This window comes from Lynx canadensis, chromosome A2 (genome assembly GCF_007474595.2).
Source record: "Lynx canadensis isolate LIC74 chromosome A2, mLynCan4.pri.v2, whole genome shotgun sequence".
NCBI classification, from domain to species: domain Eukaryota; kingdom Metazoa; phylum Chordata; class Mammalia; order Carnivora; family Felidae; genus Lynx; species Lynx canadensis.
In genome coordinates, this window is record NC_044304.2 from 138,623,435 (window position 1) to 138,639,412 (window position 15,978).

General features: G+C 35.8%; 1 protein-coding gene across 2 annotated transcripts in view; it reads right to left on the reverse strand.

The window, feature by feature from the left end:
* The window catches only part of FAM3C (FAM3 metabolism regulating signaling molecule C), a 57,735-nt gene that overhangs the window by 8,164 nt on the left and 33,593 nt on the right, over nucleotides 1–15,978 (reverse strand). For both annotated transcript variants that reach the window (XM_030308307.1, XM_030308308.1), the window contains exons 6-8: nucleotides 9,137–9,195; nucleotides 7,947–7,997; nucleotides 5,901–5,985 (exon numbers count right to left, since the gene is read on the reverse strand). In XM_030308307.1, the coding sequence (XP_030164167.1) occupies nucleotides 5,901–5,985; nucleotides 7,947–7,997; nucleotides 9,137–9,195 (195 nt within the window). The remainder of the gene's footprint in view (nucleotides 1–5,900; nucleotides 5,986–7,946; nucleotides 7,998–9,136; nucleotides 9,196–15,978) is intronic.

Sequence of the window (15,978 nt, forward strand, 5' to 3'; positions counted from 1 at the left end):
ACTGTATGATTGCTAGCAATCCCAGAAAAGAGAAGGATAGGTTCCAAATTAGTGCTGCTATAGGAGTGTTCTCTGATGGGCTCAAACTCAGAAAAGCATCCAAAAATGTAGGGCAAATCATATTACTGATGGCAAAACTTTGAATACTACTATCAGGAAGACCTGTAGTGCTCAGAATAAGATGAGACTCCTAAAACTATAAAAGGCCACAGAAAGAACTTCTGCTACTAAGCACAAACAACGAAGTGACCCACTGTTTCACAAGAACAGTATAATATCGAAATCAAAGCATGCCTGTCCTTTCCAGGGAGGCAAACACTCTGATCAACATAAAAAGGGAAGAGTGGTTCAGGAATGTCTATATAAGTGCTTTAAAGTAAAGGGAAGCCTCCAGGCCTACACACATCACACAGTTAAATTCTGAGGAACTTATTAGTATCATCTTCAAGGCAATGTCCATTATTTTAGAAGCATTATGGAAAATGAAGGTGCAGATTGTTAAAAGTTACTCCAGTCTTCAAAAAAAGCCAAGGAAATTTTTAGAAACAATGGTTCAATAGAACTACTTCCAATTCTTAGCAAATTCTAGAATGGATTACAGCAAGGAGATCCTGTGAACATTAAAAAAAAAAAAAAAAAAGGAGGAAGAGGAAAGATGGGGTAGTGAGGAGGAGGGAGAAATGAATCAAGCCAAGTTAATGTCATCTCAGTCATTTCACCATGTAAAGAGGTTTTCGGGTGGTAGATTAGGCTACTGCAATTAGCATAGTTCATGAGTTTCAAGTGAGCATCTGAGAGTCTTAGAAAATAGCCTCTATGAATAAAATAATGAAGCAGCAGCTGGATGATATGCCTATTAGGGTGCACTGGCAGCTGTTTAAAAAACAGTTTCTGTAGATGATCAGTAGATGAATCCCTTGGAGGAGGCCCCTAGTAGGGTGGCACACTGCCCTTGGCGAACAGTTTCATCAATGACTTCGATTTAGATACAAGAACAACTCTGGAGAGACTACAAAGCCTGGATCATGGAAATCTCATAGGACAAATGTCAGAATCATGACCTAATGGGCTAAAATCAGCAAAATTGAATGTAACAAGGATAACAAGGGTAAATGAAGCCCTTCATTTAGATTAAACAAAAGCAAGTACTGAATGGGGAGAAAGACCTGACTTGGCAGTGGTTTAAAAAAAAAAAAAAAGGTCTGAGATCAAATGAAATGATCTAAGAGTTTAACTTAACCAAAAATTCATGAGTCAAAAATGTGATATGACCATTTAAAGGAAACTAATACAATACTAGTCTGCATGAATATTCAAAGAAATGTAATCTCCAGAACGGTAAAAGCTAGCATCTCCCCTGCACTGGCCAGACCACATCTGGAGCCCTGTGTTTGATCTGGGGCACTCATTTTAAGAGAGCTGATAATCAACCAGAGAACTGATGCCCAAAAAAATGCAGCCCAGAGAGTAAACCAACCCAGAAACTTAACATGATGAAAGGTGACAAGGGTCCTGTGTATGGTGCAGGAAAATGGAAAAATGAAAGAGAAATGCTAATTAGTTTCAAACATGAAGTATCAAATGATTTGGGGAACATATTTATTGCTCCATTTACCCAAGCTAAGACTACCAGGTGGTATTTAGAAGGAGAGCAACCCTGAGAACGTAATGTTTACTTAAGAATAATTTTTTGCTCTGTTTTGTTTCAGATAGAGCAATGATGAGATACTGGTGCCCTTCAGAGGTAAGCAGTTCAGCGGAGAGATTTGTAAACGAGTTCCATGGGAATTCCCCCCACCCCCCACCCCCAACCGTGGCTTGGATGCTTTGTCAAATGACTTAGGATCACTTACTTCAGGTCACCCACATTTAAACCTTTCACTTAGCCAGGAAGCTAACACGTCATAGAGTGTTGTCTCCAAAAGGAGGGCTACGATAGCAAAATTTAGCTTGCTCAAACTATTAAAGTTCTTCATTACATAAACAAATAATTTATTTTAGAAGGGTAGGTCGGGGAGGGGGAGGAAGTAGGCATCATTAGAGATCTGCACTCTCCAAAATGTACCTTTTCTGAAATATAGTGGGGTTTTTTTGTTTGTTTTTTGTTTTGTTTTGTTTTTAAAATGGGCTTCCTTGTTACAATCAAGAAACACTGGGATAAACAAAGGTAAAGAGGTTTCCTTGGGGGCAAACTTCAGGGCCTTGCATTGTAAATCCCTGAAAGAGGCAAAATGCAAGGTGCCATCCCCCAAACTTATTGGACCATTACAGGTTTAAAGGGCTGGGATCCCACTAGAACACACTCTGGGAAGTGCTGTGATGGAGACCAATCGCAAACACTCTCACAAGTTCACTGTACAGCCAAGGAGCTCACTGCTGATAGCAGTAACTGGGATCAGGCAGGGACAACTATGGAGAACCCATACCAACTCCCAGTCTTGGAGACAGTAGGCACATCCATTTCAAATTCTAAACTCTTTTGGGTATTGGGTATAAGCAGGAAAACAAACCATTCCTATGAAGTAAAATCCAGAAGCCTTATGGAAAGAAAAGCCCTTAACACATCGGTTGAAGCACAGACAGCTTCTAATCCCATAGAAGACTGGGTATACCACAGCTGATGAATCACACTTCAAATGTTCCACAGATACCTGCCAAGGTGTATGCTTCAATTCCGTTACACTTAATAGATGCAGATGGCCATTTATAAAGACTGCGTGTCCATTTTTGTATAAAGGACACAATACTTACAATTTATTTCACTGGTGTTTGGAAAAAGGAAATATTCAAAATACAAATTCATGTACCCAAACTGAAAATGCAGACAATTGAAATCATTTAAATATACAGAGGTTGAACCATATATTGGCTAAGTATAAAGACATCACAATTTATTTATTTTTTTAAATTTATTTTTGAGAGAGCACACAGGGGAGGGGGACAGAGGATCTGAAGGGGGGGGGGGGGACAGAGGATCTGAAGCAGGCTGTACGCTGACAGCAGAGAGCCAGATGTCAGGCTCAAACTCACAAGCCGTGAGATCATGAGCCAAAGTTGGAGGCTTAACCAGCTGAGCCTCCAGGCACTCCAAGACATCAAAATGTAGGATTTCTACTTTTGCCTTACAGGCTGAATGTCTTCTGATTCTGCTCTTGTTATATATGATGGGCACCAATAAACATCAGTTAAAGAAGAAATATCATCCTGTCTTAGTTCTTAGGTATCGCCACAATTTATCAGAAGAAGGGAAACAGGTCTGAAGCTGACAGCTATAATTATGAAATAACATGATGAAAAAGAGAGGTCATGTGTATCTACTCAGGAAAGCAAGGTTTTTAAAAATTTTTAAACCTCAAATTATACATGTAAACTATCTTAATCTATCAGCAAAAGCAAATAGCAAGTTACTTGTTTTTTCATAAAGAATGCCTAATTACTTTCCATTTAGTTCTATCTAGCTAAATGGCAATGGATGCATAGATCAGTTTTATTTAACCTTCCATCTATGGATTTAACACATCCTTAGCTGAACCAGATAAAATGTAGTCAAAGAAAATACTTCCACTTTAAAACATTCACAAAGTAGCACTGTTTTCTTAGTGCAAATCTGCAACAATGTAATTATACATTAAATGCAGGTACAAAAAAAATCAATAAACAGACATGCCATATTCCTTTGTGAACTTAATTTTATAGCCTTTTCAATTAAAATCTGTAAGGGGTGCTTTTTATTCCTGATAAAAGTACCACACTTTTCATCTGGATAAAATATCATAGAAGGGATTTGAGAAACACTATTATTAAAGACTTCTTAACCACCCCAGAAAGGTATTAAGTACAGTTATTTTTATAAAATAGTTATTAAAAAATTGAAACAGTGTCTTACTGGGGAAGGAAGAAATAGATGAACAGAACAAAAATTATAAAAAACAAAGTCAAATCTACATGAAAATAGGCATTCTAAGACACTGAGAAATAACAGATTTATTTTTTAAATTACATGAAAACAGGGGAGCCTGGGTGGCTCAGTCAGTTAAGCGTCTGACTCTTGATCTCTGCTCAGGTCATGGGACTGAGCCCCATGTCAGGCTCTGAGCTGACAGCACAGAGCCTGCTTGGGATTCTCTCTCATTCTCTCTCTCTCATCCTCCCTCACTCATGCACATGCGTGTGCTCGCTCTCAAAATAAACATTTTTAGTAAATGTTCAATAAATAAAATACATGAAATAGTGTAATAAATAAAATACATGAAAACAGTGAAGTTGCTGGAAGAAGAAAACGTACTAAATATTTAATTTGGATATAGGAAAATACTTCAAGTACAAAAGTAGAAGAAACTAAAATGAAAAATCCATACACTTGACTAAATAGGAATTAGTCTAAACCTTGAAAGTCAAAAAGCACCATAAATTAACAAAAAAACCCACAAAGTAATATATTTTAACATGAGAAATAGTTAATATCCTTAACATATAAAGGTCCTTACAAATCAATATAAGTCAACCTAAATGGTCAAAAGACAGTTTACAAGAGAAAGAGCCAAAAACACTTGTGAAAAAAAATGCAGTCTCAACAATAACCAAAGAAAGGCACATTAACAAAATCCCTTTCCAAAACTTTTAGAATTGGTAACTTTTAAAAAATTAATAGTCAGTGTCCTGAAACTTATGAGAGCCATGTAAAATTGGTACAAACTTAAAAAAAATCATTTTTAAAAAACATAAACATCCTTTGATTCAATACCTTTCCTCAAAAAAATCTGTCTTTTTTTTTTTTTTTTGACGTTTATTTATTTTTGGGACAGAGAGAGACAGAGCATGAACAGGGGAGGGGCAGAGAGAGAGGGAGACACAGAATCAGAAACAGGCTCCAGGCTCTGAGCCATCAGCCCAGAGCCTGACGCGGGGCTCGAACTCCCGGACCGCGAGATCGTGACCTGGCTGAAGTCGGACGCTTAACCGACTGCGCCACCCAGGCGCCCCAAAAAAATCTGTCTTAAAGAAAGAGATGATTGTTCAAAAATGTTTAAGATAGTACATTTTTCTAAGTATGAACACTTGAAATAGCCTGAGGATCCAGCAGCAGGTATTTGATTAAATAATTTTTAAATCATGACACATGTTTAAGGGCTATACTAGGCAGACATGAACAATTTTGTTATGAAAGCTATTTAATGTTATGGGAAAATATTCACCACATAAAGAAATTAAAAGGTATGCTGTAAATGCTAGCATTCCAAATGATTAAGATGAAGAAAATACGTGTATTAAGGAAACTGGAGATGGAAACTAACTTATCAATGGTTACCACTGAGTAGACAAACTATAACTTGTTTTCTTTGTGCTTTTCTGTATTTTCAAAGTTTTACAACATGTACAACTTTAAGAAAAAAGTTTTATATAAAAGTTTACCATGCATTAAACATTATGAAAAACATATCACACTTATTCCTTCACAGTTAATGCCACTTCTAGGAACTTACCCTAAGGACATGATTACTTAAAAGGATGTTTATCGAAATGTTATTTATGATACAAAAATTTTGGCAATAATAGGAAACTTTCAAATAAAGGTGGGGCCGTGTGATCAACTCTTGGTGGGCCATGGGAAATGCTACTGAAGAATCTTAATATTAGAGAAAACTATTTAAGGTTGCTAAAATTAGAACATTAAAAGGGTATAACAAACTTTAGGTACTATGTGGTTCTAACTTTATGACCATATATGCATGATAAATACAGAGAAAGACAGAAGGAAGCAAATAAAAAAAATGTTAATAGTGTTTATCTGGAATTTGAGTACTTTGCTCTGCTTTATGTATTTTCTTTTCATTGAAAATGTATTGCTTTTATAATTAATTATAGCTCCAAAAATTGTATAAAATTTTAAGTTTACATACTTGGTTGCTCCATCATCATATGTTCCCATTAAGACTATTGTTCCATCTTGTATGGACTTCAGAAACTCAATAAATGGGGCCACATCTGGAGAAAAAGAAAGGATTGATGGTTTTGGGGGATTTTTTAGTGACTAAGTAGCCATCACGACAATCTCCTAAAAGTTAATAAACCAAAACATGAAGTATTTGTAAATCAATAATTTCAAAAGTAGAGTAACCAAAAGGGAAATAAATCTTATGAATAGGTTAAAAATGAAGTTTGTCCCTTAATAGGATCCCACCATCAACTTAGAATTTCCCAATCCTGATTCATCCTATGTGTCTTTTGTACTGACATTCCACCAGGGGCTAAATGAAAAAAAAAAAACACATGGCAAAGTCATATTAAAGCATGACTTATAATTTAAAGAAAGAAACTTGGGGTGGGGGCAGAAGAAAGCCTCAGGGATTCCCTGGGTATATGTAAAATGGTTTGGGTACTTATCTAAAAGGACACAGAGCTTTTCTCTAATTCATAAAAGGCTCTGCAATTTCTCTAAAAATTAAATACACACACACGCGCACACGCACACACACATACACACACACACACTGATTATGATCCTCTGGGCATATCTTGGGAGAGGAATGAAGGCTATATCTAATTATGGCAAATATCAGTCATTACCTGCTTTGTCTAGTGCACCAAGATTCACAAAAACTTAAAAATGAACCACTTCAGTGACTACAAAGTGGTCAGAGGTAGATCAGGTACTACCAATCGTTTTATATCTTGAATGCTCCAATATCAGGTCTCTGTGCAGTCCCCAAATCTAACACTATTTCAGAACTGGAACACTTCAAATTTACTCAGTTTCTTCCCATAGCAGATTCCAAAGACATCCTCTAACTGCATTCTTTTTTGTAATAATAGCATTTTCAATTCTGAGAAAATGTACAGAGCAGCTAACAAACCATTTCCTTTTAAATGCAAAGATGGAAGTAAACTGCACCTATTTCTTCACTTGAAGAGTCTTTTCGGCATTCGGCAGTAATTAATCTACCATCTACAGTTGATGAAAGAGCAGAGCTTCTAGTCACGTGGCTGATTTCAACAAAGGTTTTGGAAGGGTGTTTCCCTGTAATAAGTTTTGGTGGGGCCAATTATGCCGTGAGACTATAAAATTGATGGTAGCATTTTAAGTTTATACCATTTTGACAGCCGTGAAAAGTCCTAAATAAAACATTGCATCTCATTACAAGCTGAAGAAATACTAGAAAAGCTGAATGGTTTGAAAACCTAACATAAACTTCAAGCCTAACAGCTATTGGCTTCTAGGGAATCTATACAGGGAATGGAAATGAGGAGGTGCTGGGGACAGCCTCATGCTGATATATGTCCCAAACCAACACCTCAGAAAAGAATCCAAAGATAAATCAGTGTTGGCCTTTCATCAGATCTGAGGAAGAAATGTCTTTGGGGCACACTCTTGTTCAAGGGGCTAGGTCCTTGCTTCTACATGCTGGTAAATGACTTACACCTGTTCCTTGAGGAACTTCCACATTAGGAAGATACTGGTGAATCACTCTACGTGCAGTGAACTATAAAGAACACTCTATTCTTTCTCTCAAGTACTTATCTACTTTAATAATAATCCTGGTTATAATTTATTTTAGTGACGAAAAAATATGCAAAAAAATTAAGTAAAAGTGCTTAAATTGCTTCTGCCCTTCTCTAAATTATTTCTTCGTTTTTAAAAAGTTCAGTCAGAAACCTAAAGGATCCAAAACTTTCAATTAGTTGTGCTGCAAAATACAGGACTCAGATTTTTAAAATCTAAATTTTTGTATTATTGCTCCTAATTACACAATTTCTATAAAAAAGCAAAATATACGCAATATGACTAATGACTTAAATACAGATAGATGTTTAGTGAAAAGAGAAAATGAATGAACACAAAAATACCATTATTTTCTCAGTAATGGGCTATGTTATATTGAGGAGGCTTAAAAAGTCAGTCAGTGCTATAGCAACAGAACAGTTACATGTTACCTATCTATACTTACCTCCTCCCCACATGTCAAAATATTTGGTGTCTAATACTTCTCCTGTTTTTCCTGAAAGAGATGGAAATCGTATCAAATTACGCAATTGAAATATACTCCTACACTGTATGGGACAAATGATCTTATCCAATGATGGGTGTGAATTCATTTACAAGAAAGAGTTAGTTTGAAAAAGACTTAAAATCTGAACTGTGTGCATCTGAAATATATTTCTAAAAGAGTAACTTTTGGATAAATTAAAATTCTGCACTTTCTCACTAATCTTTAAGCCAAGGAGCAGCAACCGAAGTTCATGAGAGACCATATGTAGACCGCTCAAATTCAGGTCGATATTTTTCATTCTTAGGTGTTACCACTTTCCCTTATTTAACAATTACCAAAAAATATGTAAGCCTTTTACAAAAAGATTAATTGATGCTATTTTCTATCATTAAAGTCATCTTTTAAAATTTTTTCACCTATTTCCCTTTTAAAGTGTATTTTTTTTTTTTTTTTTGCTATCAATTAGGCAAACAGGTACAGAGCTTTTTACCTAAGAAAATGAAGAAAGTAGAAATGCAGAAACTTATCTTTTGTGAAAGAAGTAAAGAATATTTTCCTATACTACGAACTGGGTAAGGTGGCTGTGGTTCCTAATCGCCCCATTACAGCCTTACAGGGTTATTGCACCAGAAGGAAAAGACAAGCATGCAGTTCCTTACTTCACGGGTTCAGATTTTCAGATTTGATTTTGCAAGAATACTTGAGATGCTCAGGATTCAATGAACTTACTTTCACTAATGAACTTACATGATGAATGTGGATAATACTGAAAAGTTACAATTAATTTTTACTCTTCATTCTTCTCCCCACCCCTCCCATTAGTCCATCACCCTCTGTCATTCACACACCCTCATCATGTCAATCTATCTTCATTTTGTTAGATTCCACATTCCTCAGCATTCATCAATTTCACGTGGGAAGCTCTCCACACACTGCACAGCAAGTGGGAGGCTTCCAAGAAAGCATGCTATAATACTTGGACACCGAGTCTCCCCCTACAGGTGGTTTTTGTGGATGAGGGTGGGAAGAGGGCTTTAGGGTCAAGTGTGGTACTTTCTGACCTGATCCCTTGATATTAAGGTGCATTTTACTTTGGGCCACATGAGTATCCACTGATCACATCTGTAAGCTAAAATAATTATTCTTACCATTTGCCAAGGCAACATTGATCCCTCTTCCAACGTTATTCTTAACACCACTCATTAAACTGAAGGGGAAAAGTCAAGACAAATTTAGAATTAGATATTGTAAATAAACCTAGATCAGAGAAATAAAGCCATGTCAAAAAAGAGTTGGGGATATTATATACACACACAATTGTTTAATAACTGCAGTGGAGATTAAAAGGTCTCTACTACATCACAGGAGACAGTCTAAATTTAAATAATTTTAAAGCAATGTCCTTAAATAAGAATTCACAAATAGATATATTAAAATGTATCAGGGCCCAAATACTATTTTTTGCTGCTGTTTTGTGTGATGAAATGGCATTTTAGAAAATCTTTAAAACATGTGGACATCACGCACATATTTTGCACTATCCTCCATGGATCAAACAATAATCTCTTTTCTACTTTTTGCAATATCAATGTGACATGAAACAGAAGTGAGATGCTTTTATAATCTGAAAACCAGAATAATGGTGAACATCCTCTTAATCATGATCAATGTAAGATTTCTCTACACTCAGAAGAAGGAATCTTGTATGCATTTAATTGCGGCATCGAACCACACTCACTTGTACTGTTACAGCTAAGGTAATCACCATCCACGAGCAGCTTACAGACCACTGTGATACTGTGACATGGAAGGTATGAGTGGAACACTGCTTATGTCGGTTCGGTTTGCTGAATCAGAATTATTACACTCAAACTGTAGGTGTCTTTAATTCCAAAAATTCAAGGTAATAGTGATACTGCCGGTGGTGTGTTGTTCAATGATTCACAACTGGTTTGCGGTTGGTGGAGAAGGGCAAGTATGCATATGTGAGAATACATACAGACACACACACACACTCACATGTGGTACATCTATACACACACACACAGGGGCCTATGTTTATCATGAACTTTTCTGATATAAAAGATTTGTTCCACACAATTTCACAGGAAAAGCTGTAATACTCTACTACGAACCCCACGTGGCCAACTGATTCTCACAGAACGTGTTGATTTTCATAGAACTCATATCTGTAGCTAACCTATGGTTGCAAGTGATGGATGAATGCAGTTTGAACACAAACCTTGGATGACATTTCATTTGAAGAGTAAGACAAAGGAAAAACTGAAATGATGAAGGTATATGTTGGAACTTCACTTGCCTGTCAATGATGTGAGTGATGTTTTTGTTGAAACACATATTAAGTTTTAAATTACTAGAAGACAACTTCCCTCATTTTTTTGTGCTATTCACAATGTAAGAGTTACTGACATAATATACTTTTAATCTGCATAGTTAACATTTTCTTCCTCTTTCTTAAGTCTAGACCTTGAGTCAGCAAACTTCTTCTATCAGGAGCCAGACAAGTAAATAGCAAGAGCAACCACTAAAAAAGCTCTACAAAGAAATACACTCAAAAAAGACTATAAATATATCAAAAAGAAATTTTAAAAAATGTTCATGGAACTCATAGGAAGCCAGTAAAAGAAAACAGGAAAAAAAAAAAAAAAAGAGAGAACAAAATATAATAAAATGGCAGGCTTAAGTCCTAACATGTCAATAATTATAATAAGTGTAAGTAGTTTAAACATACCAAATAAAGACAGAAATTGACATAGTGGATTGAAATAGGACCCAACTATGTGGTGTCTACAAGAAATTCTTTTGTTGAGGTACACTAGTATATAGGTATATTGAAGTATATTTTTAATTGACAAAAATTGTATTTATTTAAGTATACGATTTGATATACACTGTGAAATATTTACATCAAGCTAATTAACATATTCATCACCTTCATTACCACTTGTGTGTGTATGGTGAGAACACTTAAGAGCTACCCTCTTAGCAAATTTCAAGCAAACAATAAAGTACTGTAATATAGTCACATCATTGTATATTACATCTCAAGAACTTAATCATCTTGCATAACTGAAACTTGGTACCCGGTGACCAAAATCTCCCCATTTACTCTTCCCCCAAGTCCCTGGTACTCACTACCTCACTCTCTGCTTCTATGAATGTGACTATTTTAGATTCCACATAAGTGAGATCAGGCAGTATTTGTCTTTCTGCATGTGGCTTACTTCACTCAGCATAACGTCCTCCAGCTTCATCCATGTTGTCACAAATGGCAGACTTTTCTTCTTTTATTTGCTCAATAATATTCCATTGCGCATATATATGCACCACATTTTCTTTATCCGTTCATCTGTCGACGGACATTTAGACTGTTTCCATCTTACCTACTGTGAATAATGCTGCAGTGAACGTGAGAGTGGATATTTCTTCAAGATTCTGTTTTTAATTCCTTTGGACATACACCAAGAAGTGGGATTATTAGATAAGCCAGTTGTTTTTAATTTTGTCAATAACCTCCACCCTGTTTTCCATAATGGCTGTATCAATTTACATGCCCACCTACAGTGTAAAAGGGCTCCCTTTTCTTGACATCTTCATCAACACTTGATGAAGTGTTGACGATATCTGATATCTTCTGTCTTTCTGATGACTGCCGCTCTACCAGGTGTGAGGTGATTAACTCATTGTGGTTTTGATTCACATTTCCCTGATAATTAGTGACACTGAGCATCTCTTCATATACCTGTTGGCTATTTGTATCCTTTTGAGAAGTGTCTATTTAGCCCTTTCACTGATTATTTGATCAGGTTATTTGATTTTTTTGCTAGTGAGTTGTAGGAGTTCCTTATACATTTTAGATATTAAATATCCTAGCAGATAATATGGATTGCACATTTTCCCTCATTCTGTAGGTTGACTTTCTGTTCTCTTGATTGTTTCCTTTGTTGTGCAGAAGCTTTTTAGCTTGATGTAATCCCATTTGTCTATTTTTGCTTTTGCTGACTAGGTTTTTGGTGTCTTATCCAAAAAAATTCATTGCCCAGACCAATGTCATAAAGATTTTTCCCTGGATCTTCTTCTAGTAGTTTTATGGTTTTGGGTCAAAAAGCTCACTTAAAATATAATGATACAGGTAGGTGAAAAGTAGAAGAGTAGAAAGAGATAAATCACATAAACATTAATCAGAAGAACACAGCATTACTACTCAATAATAAAGAAATAATCCAATTTAAAAATGGGCAGGGTTTGAATAGACATTTCTCCAAAGATATGCAAATGGCCAACAAATAAATGAAAAGATATTAAAGATCATTAACCATCAGTGAAACGCAAATTGAAACCACAAGGTACCACTCAGCACCCATTAGGACGGCTGTAACCAGTAAGTTAGATAATGACAAGTGTTATATGTAAAAACTGGAAACCTGATACACTGCTGTCAAAAGGCAAATTAGTGCAGCCACTTTGGAAAACACTCTAGCAGCTCCTCCAATAGTTAAGCATAGAAGTACTATGTGAACCAAAATCCACTCCTAAGCATATATACAAGAAAAATGAAAACATGTCCATACAAAACCTGTATACAAATATTTATAGAAACATTATTCATTATATAAAGAAGATGTGGTGTTATATATATATAATGGAATATTATTCAGCCATCAAAAAGAAAGATATTTTGATACCTTCAATAATATGGATGGAGCTAGAATGTATTATGCTAAGCAAAATAAGTCAATCAGACAAAGACAAATACCATAAGATTTCACTCATATGTGGAATTTAAGAAACAAAACAGATGAACATAGGGGAAGGGGCGGGGGGGGGGCGGTGTGGAGAGGAGGGAGGGAAACAAACCATAAGAGACTCTTAACAATAGAGAACAAACTGAGGGTTGCTGGAAGAGGAGTGGGGGGGGGGGATGAGCTAGATGGGTGATGGGTATTAAGGAGGGCACTTGTGATGAACACTGGTGGTGTAAGTTAGCGATGAATCACTGAATTCTATTCCAGAAACCAATATTGTACTGTATGTTAACTACTAAAATTTAAATAAATTTTTTAAAGAAAGAAACATTGTTCACAATAGCCCAAAAGTGGAGACAAACCAAATGTCCATCAACTGATGAATGAATAAACAAAATGTGATACATGTACACAATGGAGAATGACTCCATCATAAAAAGGAATGAAGTACTAGTCAAACCATGACATGGATGAACCTTGAAAACACTCTGCTAAGTGAGGACACTGATGACAAAAAAGTTACCTATCATGTAAAACCTTCTATATAATATGTCCAGAAGAGGTAAATCTATAGAGATAGCAAATGAAGTGTGGCTACTTAGGGCTGGTGGGGGGCAGGGGAGAAGGGAGTGGAAGGGGATGGGAATGGGGTGGAAGGGCAATAGCTGAAGGACACAATTCCTTTCTGAGGTATAAAAATGTTCAAGGGGTGCCAGGTGGCTCAGTCGGTTAAGCATTCGACTTGGGCTCAGGTCGTGACCTGATGGTTTGTGAGTTTGAGCCCTGCTTCAGAGCCTCTGTCTCCCTCTCTGCCCCTCCCCTGGCTCACGTATGCACACTCTCTCCCCCACCAAAAAAACCAAAAAAACCAAAACAAAAAAAAACCTGACTGTAGTGTACCTGTGAATACACTAAAAACCACTGACTGTATACTTTAAATGAGTGAATTGTACAGCATGTGAATTATATCTCAATAAAGCTGTTTACACAAGGGAGTGGCTATATAATCATCAATTAAATAGACTTCAGAGCAAAGAAAATTACCAGAGACACAGAGAGAGACACATAATGATCACAGGGTCACTTTAGCAAGACACAGTAAACCTTAATGTGTATACAGCAAACAACTGAGGTACACACTATGTGAATCAAAACCAGACAGGAGAAAGAGACAAATGTACAGTTACACTTGGACATGTCAACAGCCCTCTCTCAACAACTGACAGACAGAAAATTACCAAAGGTACAGAAGAACTCAACCACAGCATTACCAACGGGTCTACCTGACATTTAAAGAACATTCTACCCAACAAGGGCAGAATACACATTTTTTTCAAGTGTGCATGGAACGTATACTAAAGGTAGACCATATCATGGGCCACAAAATAAACCTCAACATTTTTAAAGGAATTGAAATCATACCAAGTGTGTTCTCCAACCACAATGAAATCAGTAACAGAAAGATAACAGGAAAACCTCCAAACACTTGGAAACTAAAGAACATAGTTCTCAATAATCCACGGGTCAAAGAGGAAGTCTGAAGGGAAATTAAAAGACACACAGAAATGAATGCACATACAACTTATTAAAATTTGTGAGGCATAGCTAAAAGAGTACTGAGAAAGGAATTTATAGCACTCCATGCTTAAATTAAAAAAGAAAAAGCTTCAAATTAATCATCTAAGTTCCCATCTCAAGTAACTAAAAAGAATGCCATGAACCTAAAACAAGCAGAAGAAAAAAAAAATAAAAAGATGAGAAATCAATGAAACAAAAAGCTGGTTTTTTAAAAAGATCAATAAAATTAAACCTTTAGTAAGACTGACAGAGAAAAAAAGAGAAAACATAAATCACTAATACCAAGAGTGAAGTGGGATATCACTATAGACCCCGCAGACATCAAAAGGATAAAGACTATGAACAATTTTACACATGTGAATTTGACAACTCAAATGAGTTAGATCCAATTCCTCAGAATGTATAAACTAACACAACTCATCCATTATGAAATAGATCGTTTAAATAGTCCTGTAACTATTAAAGATAGTGAATTCATAGTTTATAAACTCACCTCACCAGAAAATCTCCAAGCCTAGATGGTTTCACTGGAGAGTTCTACCAAATGTTTAAAAAAAGAATTAACACTACTTCCACACAAACTCTTTCAGAAAATTTAATACTTCCAAATTTATTTTATAAAGCCAATATTACAATAATACCCAAACCAGAGTAAGACATTACAAGAAAACTACAAACCAACATTAATATACAGGCAAAAATCCTCATTAACAAAACATTTAGTAAGTAGAATTCAGCATTATATTAAAAAAAATCATAAACTATGACCAAGTCAGGCTTAGCCTACAGAAACACAGTTATTTCAATATTTGAACAATTGATATAATCTACTATATTAATAGGTTTAAGAAAAATCACATGGTCATCTCAATACAGAACATGCGTTTGACAAAATTCAACACCCATTCATGATAAAAAGTCTCAAAACTCCGGTAATAGAGGACTTCCTAAACTTGACAGAGAACATCTACAAAAATCTACACCTAACATCATACTTGACGGTGAAGGACAACACTTTCCCCTTAAGATGAGGAACAAGTCAAGTATGTCCATTCTTACCATTACTATTCAACATAGTACTGGAAATCCTGGCCAAAGCAAAAAACCAAGAAAAGGAAAGTAACAGAAGTAATAGAATTAGGATAAATTAATTCAGCAAGGTTATAAGATACAAGACCAACACACGAAAATCAACTGTGTCTACATACTAACAATGAACATATAAAAACTGGAATTAAAAATACAAAGACATCTACAATTGCTCAAAAAATGGGGACACTTAGGTATAAATCTAATAAAGTATGTATAGGACTTGTAAGCTGAAACCCACAACATGGTAATGAAAGATAACAAAGAATATTTAAAGAGAAACGCCATATTCATCAACTGAAAGACTCAACATAGTAAAGATGGTCAATTCTCTCCAAAAATCAATATACAGATTTAACACAACTCCTAACAAAATCCCGGCAAGGTTTTTTGTATACAGAGGCAATGTTATTCTTTAATTTTTTTTTATTTATTTTGAGAGAGACAGAGAGCACATGCACGTGTGTGTGTGGGGGGGGCAACGGGGGAGGGGCAGAGAGAGAAGGAAAGAGACAGAAAATCCTAAGCAGGCTCCACACTGCCAGTGCGAGAGCCTG